The sequence below is a fragment of the Geospiza fortis genome, unplaced genomic scaffold (assembly GCF_000277835.1).
Source record: "Geospiza fortis unplaced genomic scaffold, GeoFor_1.0 scaffold11, whole genome shotgun sequence".
Classification (NCBI taxonomy): domain Eukaryota; kingdom Metazoa; phylum Chordata; class Aves; order Passeriformes; family Thraupidae; genus Geospiza; species Geospiza fortis.
This window is the reverse complement of record NW_005054304.1, coordinates 12,123,683-12,131,984: the sequence shown is the minus strand read 5'-3', so window position 1 is coordinate 12,131,984 and position 8,302 is coordinate 12,123,683. Positions and strand designations below refer to the sequence as shown.

General features: G+C 43.2%; 1 protein-coding gene across 2 annotated transcripts in view; it reads left to right on the top strand.

Annotated features, from left to right (window-relative positions):
- The window catches only part of HGSNAT (heparan-alpha-glucosaminide N-acetyltransferase), an 11,233-nt gene extending 2,931 nt beyond the window's left edge, over positions 1 to 8,302 (top strand). For both annotated transcript variants that reach the window (XM_031066511.1, XM_031066510.1), the window contains 12 exons: positions 561 to 667; positions 1,126 to 1,202; positions 1,822 to 1,852; positions 2,726 to 2,886; positions 3,233 to 3,342; positions 4,056 to 4,177; positions 4,580 to 4,706; positions 4,826 to 4,912; positions 6,027 to 6,104; positions 6,212 to 6,282; positions 6,421 to 6,533; positions 7,539 to 8,302. In XM_031066511.1, coding sequence (XP_030922371.1) covers positions 561 to 667; positions 1,126 to 1,202; positions 1,822 to 1,852; positions 2,726 to 2,886; positions 3,233 to 3,342; positions 4,056 to 4,177; positions 4,580 to 4,706; positions 4,826 to 4,912; positions 6,027 to 6,104; positions 6,212 to 6,282; positions 6,421 to 6,533; positions 7,539 to 7,720 — 1,266 coding nt within the window. In that variant the 3' untranslated portion in view covers positions 7,721 to 8,302. The remainder of the gene's footprint in view (positions 1 to 560; positions 668 to 1,125; positions 1,203 to 1,821; positions 1,853 to 2,725; positions 2,887 to 3,232; positions 3,343 to 4,055; positions 4,178 to 4,579; positions 4,707 to 4,825; positions 4,913 to 6,026; positions 6,105 to 6,211; positions 6,283 to 6,420; positions 6,534 to 7,538) is intronic.

Sequence of the window (8,302 nt, the reverse complement as noted above, 5' to 3'; positions counted from 1 at the left end):
AGTAAAAAAATGAAGTCAGAATTTCTCTGGCACCCTAGAACCGGCATTTCTGTGGGATCCTCATTTTGTAGTAGAATGTATATAGTTCATCAGAGTCTGGGCTTCATATATAAGAGGTCCAAACCTGTCTAGAATCAGAAGACTTGGAAGCAGAGCTCTACAGCAATCTCAAAACAGTCTCTCTGTGGTGTCAGACAAGTGCTGATGGGTTGGGGAGTCCTGTTTGAGAGTTAGCAGCTGGATCTGCTCAGTTCTGCTGTAAAGCAGTACTCAGAGTGTTGGCAAGCCTCTGGTTGATTTGGAGGGGACCCAACTCTGATGAGTCTCAAGCACAGGCTCATTTCACTGCATTCTTGTTTTGCCTGGTCAAAGGTAGAGTCTGGAGCATCTGCAAGCATTTTGCAATGTGGTGAAGCCAGGAAGAGGTTAGAAGTAGACAAAAGAAAGACAGGGACAATAAAGACAGTGTGTGTGAAAGTTTGCAGTTTACTATCCTTTGTTCCCTAGTCAGCTGGTGCATCTGCTGACGCCCTCTTCATGTGTCTGGTTTGTTCCCAAAGGAGCTTGGATCACCGAACACAACAGATTCCATTAACTGTGATCCTGCCCTGCAGTCGTGGAGCTCGGGCTCGCGGCAGCGCCTGCGGTCCCTGGACACCTTCCGAGGGTGAGCCTAAGAGCTTGCTCGAAAGCAGCTCTTCCAAGGGGAATGACACTTTTCCAGTGGTTTGACAGTGCATGGCAATATATAGCAGATGGACAGTTCAAGGTGGTCTGTTTTGCTTGGAAGTTAATCAAGATTTTAATTCTTGGATATTCCAAAATACTTTGTAATTGATTTAATTTGAGGAGACGTCAAAGTTGTGGCAGAGGGTGCAAAAGAACAATGTGTTCAATGTGGAAATGCTACAAGGAACTTGCTTTGGTTCACCACCACCCATGATTTTTGAAACATAGCTTACTGGTTGGTAAAGCTGGAAACCTAGGAAATCTTGCTTTAAAAATAAAATAAATCAAATCTCAGAGTTTAGAAATGCATTAGTGGGAGTAGTAATCATTAACATTGTGTTCATAAATATGCATTTCATCAACACATGATACCTCGTGGTTTTGTTGTCTTTTTAGGCTCTCTCTTGTAATTATGGTGTTTGTTAACTATGGAGGAGGAAAATACTGGTTCTTCAAACACGAGAGCTGGAATGGTAAAGTACAATTGAGACAGTTGCTCTGGGTTTTAACTGCAGCAGTATCTAGAAATGGTTGGTGTTGCAGCTGCTGCAGCGAGCTGTTGCTCAGCCAAAGGCTGGGATGCTGTCCTGGTTTGCCTCAGCAGGGAATCTGCATGTTGGTTAAATGGGCAAAGCAGAGTATGGTCCTCCTTGTGACAGCATGGTTTCACATCACAGTCTGTGTGTAACCTTTTATTTTGTGATACAGGGTCATATCTTTAACTTTCCTGGGTTGCTAAATGACCCTAGTCAAGCTGATGTTGCTTAGTGCTGTAAAAACATAATGCCTTGATTGGTAAGCTGACGGGGATGAAGTCAAGCATTGTAATGCCCTAGTGGAAAACAGCAAGGATCCCATCCCTGAAATCCTTCCCAAGGCACAGCAATCAGTTTTGACCCTATTCTTGAATAGTGGTAAATGAAGTGAAGCAATACAATTAGCTCTTCATAGGTTTTGTTTATAACATGTTTTAGGTTTTGAAACATGAATAATTGCTAGCAGCCTGCAATTCCTCTAGAAAATCAGCAGTAATATTGTTAAATGTAAGGAGGGTTCAAGGTAAATAACACGCTCCTTTGTATTTCTCTGTAGGATTAACAGTGGCAGATCTGGTGTTTCCATGGTAAGTTTTCCTGAAGAATAGTTTTTGTATCAAGTGATTCTTTATATTAAACATTGCAAGTAGAACTTTGTGTGCACCTTGCCTCCATGTGGTAATGTATTTGGAAGGATGAATTTGTGTTAATCAGTCAACAGGAGTCTGCCCCTACAAATAACAACATAACCCTTATGAACCAGTAGAAGAGCTAAGTGGTTTTGGTGCCCCACATCCTCCTTCTTCCCACACACAAGGCCCAGGGTTACCCTGCCAGTGGAAGTGCAGTATCCCTGAGAAGCTCAATGCCATGCCACTGTGTTAAAAGCTGCCAGTCTGGCAAGATTCAAAGCTGGACTGGTGTGTATCCATAGATAAAGGAGCCAAATAAATTTTGGACTAAGCTGATATTTCTATAACCGAAGAATGGCCTTATGGGGAAGCAATTATCCCATCTGCCCCCAACATGCTTCTCTACACCAGCTCTGGCTTCTGTTGGAGTAGGGAGCTGAACTTGGACTGTGAACCTAAGCTAGAGGAGAGGAGTGGGTCAGTTCTGAATTTGAATCATAGATTTGAAGCTGGTGTTTGACTGTTCTGAAGATGCTAATTTTGGGTAATGGAGTTTTTTGGTATCATGTGAATTGCTGGAAAAAGAGCAGACTGCAATTACAACCCTACCTCAACTGACCACTGAAAAAGGTAGAAGTGTCCCATAGTGCAAGCTCAGTAGCCTGGAAATTCCTAGCAATCAGAGGAAATAAAATCATCCAGTTTCACTCAGTGCATGCATCTCTGTTGGACCAATTCAGGTCACTCTGCCAGCTTTAGTGTTTGCTGTTACTCATACATGTTATGAGACATCTGTCAGCTCCATTTCCCACCTGCTCTGTTCTCCAGGTTTGTGTTCATCATGGGGACATCAATAGCATTGGCACTGGGCTCCATGCTGAGGTGGGGAAGTTCCAAGTGGAAGGTGCTTAGAAAAATCATCTGGAGGAGTTTTGTGCTAATCCTGCTGGGAATCGTAGTTGTGAATCCCAACTACTGCCTTGGACCTTGTGAGTGGAACTTGTCTTCCTTGCATTTCTGTAACTTGTTCCTGCCTCCTTGGCTGGGCTGTTGCAAAAACTTTGTCAACAGCTGGATGGTATCTTGTGGAGTGCTGTTCAGTTCTGCACTGATGCAATTCTCTCTGTTAGATTCTTGTGCCAACCACTGTTGATTGTCTTAGTGACTCTCCCAGGACTTTGATGTACAGAAAATTGGGATGGCAGAGTGGAGGTGTCCCTTGTACCTGCAGGTGCAGTGGATCTCAGCTCTCCCTGAAGAAGGATCACTTTTGTATTTACAACAGAGCCTGCTGTTGTGTCTGCTCCTCTTCCACATTGCTTGCATGTCTTCCAGTGTCCTGGGATAATCTGCGTATTCCAGGCGTGCTCCAGAGGCTGGGATTCACATATCTGGTGGTTGCTGCTCTTGAACTCCTGTTTACAAGAGCTGATAGTGGGACCTGGGTGAGTTATGTGGGGAGATGACAACTGAACTGATACTGGAGCAGGGTTTGGGAGCCTTTGCTCTTGTTTGGGCAAAAAGAACACATGAGAAACAACAAGAAAAACAAGATGTAACATCTTACTTGATGTGTGGTGCAGTGTGACCTGGCAGGGGTCAATGTTGGGTATGTGCACCCTTCAGTGTCGCAGTCTGCATTTTGTCATATCTAGCTTTACTATATTTGAGGATTTCAACAATCCATTGAGATAGTGCTTAAAAATAGGCATTTCAAGACACTTTTGGTGACTTTTTCACTGCCAAGGAAGCCCAGGGACAGGCATCTCTATGCTGAATCCTGTAGTCTGCGTTTTGTCCAGATAATTTTGGCAAGGATTTTTCACAGCAGGGGAAAGTAATGCTGGGTTTTGGCCTTTCTAGAGTCTGTTTTCCCAAAAGGCTTTTGTTCTATGCATGAATCAAAATTCCTTTTGACATTTTCCAAGTTAAAAAACATTAAGGGCTTTTGTTTTGGTTTGTTTCTCCCCCCTGCCCCAAGTAACTAAGTGTCTGGAAATTGCTTGTGAAAGTGAAAGGTCTATTGGTAGAACCCAGTTTTGTAATGACATCTCCATCTTGTATCTGGGGTACAAGACTGCCTGCCAGGAAGTACAGGTTGTCCCCAAGGGCATGGTTTTTACTTGCCAGCTAACACCCCTCCCTCCATCTCATGCAGGAAGGACGGTTCCCTGCTCTGCAGGATATTCTCCCCTACTGGCCGCAGTGGATTTTTATTCTGGTGTTAGAAACAATTTGGCTCTGCCTGACCTTCTTGTTACCAGTGCCAGATTGTCCCAGGTAAGACCGTGCACTCAGACAACTTAATGTGGGGTATCAGGTTGGTTCTCTTCTGCTGAGTAGAAGGTACATTTTATTTGCCATGGGGAAAGAATGAAGGGAAGAGCTTTCAGGCCAGCAGGGTTAAAAGAAGCATCCATCATGTGAAAAAACTTTCTTTACTTTGGTACTGAAGTACCAAGCGTTATACTGGTGGTGCCACTCTTCCTTTCTATTTAAAGAAGAGGATTAAAATCTCCCTGAGGTCTGTGTGCAGCAATATATGATCACCGCAATGCCATCAATGTGTGCCTCTAGCCTGGGAAAACATCAAGCGTTTAGTGTGCTGGCTCAGTGGGCCAGTGGCTGTGCAGCTGGACTGTAACAACATTTTGTGCTACAACCTCTCTGCCTCTGTCCTAGGGGCTATCTTGGTCCTGGGGGCATTGGGGACTTCGGAAAGTATCCCAACTGCACTGGAGGAGCAGCTGGTTACATTGACCGTTTGCTTCTTGGAGAAAAGCATATGTATCAGCATCCCTCTTCAGGTGTAAGTAGTTTTTGGTTTGCAGTATGTCAGGAGTGGCTTGGGAATGATACATGCAGGGGGATTTAAAAAAAAGGAGTTTGGTTGCGTGGGTGCTCTGTAACAGCTGTTTTCTCTCTAAGGTGATTTACCAATCAACGATGCCATATGATCCTGAAGGGATCCTGGGGACCATAAATAGCATTGTTATGGCATTTTTGGGACTGCAGGTACCTCATTTTCTTTCTGGCTGCATGCTATAATGGGAAGATTTGAAGGAAACAGACGTGGGGAGGCAACTGGGTTTCTTTACTTAAGGCTGAGACTGGTTCTAACAAAACCTTTTTCAGAACAATGCTTTCGCAATGGCTTAGCCTGAGGTGAGTGCCAGAGAAGTGGAAGCTAACATTGCAGTAGCTTGCATGAGACTTCTTCTCAGTTTTTGTAAGGGATGGACACAAGAAGCTTGCAAAATAGCCACCTGGTGTTTCAAGGTTGGGCTTACGCTGGGAGTAGGCTGGCTCTGCATGTTGGAAAATAAGGCTGACACAACAAACTTCACAGCTTCATTGTAAGGGTTTCAAAAGTTGCGGAGGTACTTGCTTCCCCTTGCTGATTTTCTGCTTGTCATGCAGTGATAACAGTCTTGCACAGGTGCTGTGTGCTCACCTTCCCTGACAAGAGAGATGCAGGGCTTCCTACTGGTGTTACCAACACCAAAAGCTCACAGCTCACAACTGTTTAAAGTACTGCACTTTTTGATGCAGTTTTGATGCACTGCTGGTTTTTCTGATGGTACAGCAGCTGTGAACCAAACTGGAACTCTTGTGCTGGGAAAGAAATGTTACCACATGTAGCACTGGGTAAAAATTGATTTGGAATATCTGTGAGGCAGAGCTTGGAAGAGAAGTGTGACACTGAGGAGTGAATTATCAGGACACATTGCTTAGTGGTGTATGAAAAGAAGCATGTGCTCTGGGTGGGTCAGGGATGCTGTGGAGAAGCTCTTGGGGCTGGTTCTGGTGGTGTTCCTTACCGAGGGAGAGGGAGCTCAACTTATGTTGTGTTGACCTAATAGAGATGCTTGTCCCCTTCCTCAGTTAATAGTAAGAAAGGGAGAAAAGGTGCACCTCTACTGCTGATTGGGTTGCATTTACATACTTTCCCCTTGTGTGTCCATTCTTTACGAAGAGTGCTCATTTTGAGCCTTTCAATCACCTGGCTGATAGAAATCCTATTCGTGGTCTCTATCTTAGCACAGGTATCTGGTGGAAAATATATCTGGCTCTTGAAATGTGGTTACATTAATGGGCATTAATTATTTTTTTGTAATTTTTTAATAAGGCAGGAAAAATTACTTTGTTCTACAAAGACCAGCCCAAACAAATTATGAGTCGGTTCCTCATATGGGGCATAGTAATGGTAAGTCTGATAGTTATGTAGCTCTTTAAAAGACATGTAGTTTAATGCAATGCAAATATTACTGAAACATGCTGCAGTGGTTATATAAACTTTACTTTCTATTTCAGGGAGTTATTTCTGCTATCTTGACAAAATGTTCTAAAGAAGAAGGGTTTATTCCCATAAACAAGAACTTATGGTAAGCAAAGAGATGGAACATTTCATATGATTTTGTTAAAGTACTGTTTTAGCTCAGAGAATGTTTTGTCTTTTGTACACTGAGATCTGTATCACATAGTTCTCTAAATATAACTCTTTCTACTGAAAATGTTTGTAGGTCAATATCATATGTGACAACCATGAGCTGTTTTGCCTTCATCCTATTACTGCTGATATATTACCTTGTGGATGTCAAGAAATGGTGGTCAGGTGCTCCATTTTTATATCCAGGTCAGTAAAACACATCAGGAGACATATTCCTTATGATTCTTTCTGCACTGATACTATCCTTTTATTTTCTTCGCTTCCGTTGTCTGTAAGAAAGTAGGGTTTAGACCGAGGTAACCTGAAGGATTCCAGAATGATTGAGTGGAACCTTTACATAGAACTGGGACACTTGAGACCAGATATTTAGGAGAGAGGGACAATAAATTCTTTAAATGAGGACTAAAAGCTGCTATTGCCTAATGACTGTTCTGAGTTTGGTATCAAGTCAAGGTCTCAGTGAACAGCTGCCTAGTACCAAGGAAAATACCACAGCTGTTCAAAGTTGGTTTTGGAAGGGACTGCTGAGACTTGTGTAACCTAATGGGAAACTCAAAGGCCTGTCAACAGAGTAATACCACTTCTGAAGATGTGGAAGACTAAATCCCTTGGGCAGCTGTGTAGGTTGTGTCTCTGTGATTTTAGATAAGCGTGTTTCCCAAAGTATGCCACTGTGGTTTTAACCACACTGGGCACACAACAAACATGAGTAGAGAATGCAAAGCCACAGCAGAGGGGACTTTTCAGCAACTTTGGTCCCTGTTGTCTGGGTAGGAAAACAGGCAGGGTGACAGCAGGGTATCTTACCTCCTACCAGAAACCCCAGAACTTTGAAGGGCAGTCAGCATTTGTTTGTAAAGGCAGCAGATCTGACCAGATTGGTTGGCCACTCTTCCACTCTGAAAACAGTAACTGTTATTATTCTCCTTATTAATATAATTGCAGCATACTGATTTGGTTGTATTTTCAATTTAGCACAGAGATTATTTGTATTTCTTTTAATAAATGTTTTGGGGGAGAGAACCCCTCAGACTGTATTTGAAAACAGTGTGTAGCATCTTTGGGGCAAATGACATTAGCTGTTGTTGTCTTGGTGCCACTTTTTTATAAGCCTGGCACACCTCTGCCCGCTTGCTCTGAAGCAAGCCCATACCTGCTCTTTCAGGTGGTATAACCTGTGCTTCCTTTCAGGAATGAACTCAATCCTGGTATACATTGGACACCAAGTGTTTGCAAACTACTTCCCTTTTAAGTGGAAGATGCAAGACAGTCAATCCCACGCAGAGCATCTGACTCAAAACCTCACTGCAACAACTCTTTGGGTCATAATATCATACATACTTTACAGGAAAAGGATATTCTGGAAAATCTGATAGAGGTGGTGAAGGTCTAGCAGGCCTAGATTCTGATAAGGCAAGTGGATTAGCCTGAAATATGATGGATTAGCCTGAAATATTGCCACTCAGGCTATATAACTAAAAAGGGGTACTAGTCAAGTTTACAGTGCCATGGAAGTCATCATCAAGACTTTTATGTGACCTAAGGGACAGTATTTTCCTATTTAACAAAAACTTACTAGTCTATTACAGTTGCTCTCTGTTTTCCATCTTTTGTAAATATTTTACTGATTTCCCTCTTTCATATAGAGAAGCTGAACATACCCTAACTGTTGGGCAGCCTAAGACACCCTGATGGTGTTCATGAAAGGAACTGCAAGGGATGGGGGATGGTGACTGCAAGGGGTTGTCAGAAAGGGCCTGTGGTAACAGTCCCTACATGCGACACAGAACCCTTTAACTCAGGTGGTCTGGGGTTTGTATATATCCTTGGCACCTCTTGCATGCCTGTCCCCTCTGGCTACTGGCACACATTTAACTTGGCCAGTGACCATCTGGGAAAGCTTGGGGGCACCACAGCCTGGTGGTGCTCTCAGCTGATCATGCTTCATTGTATTT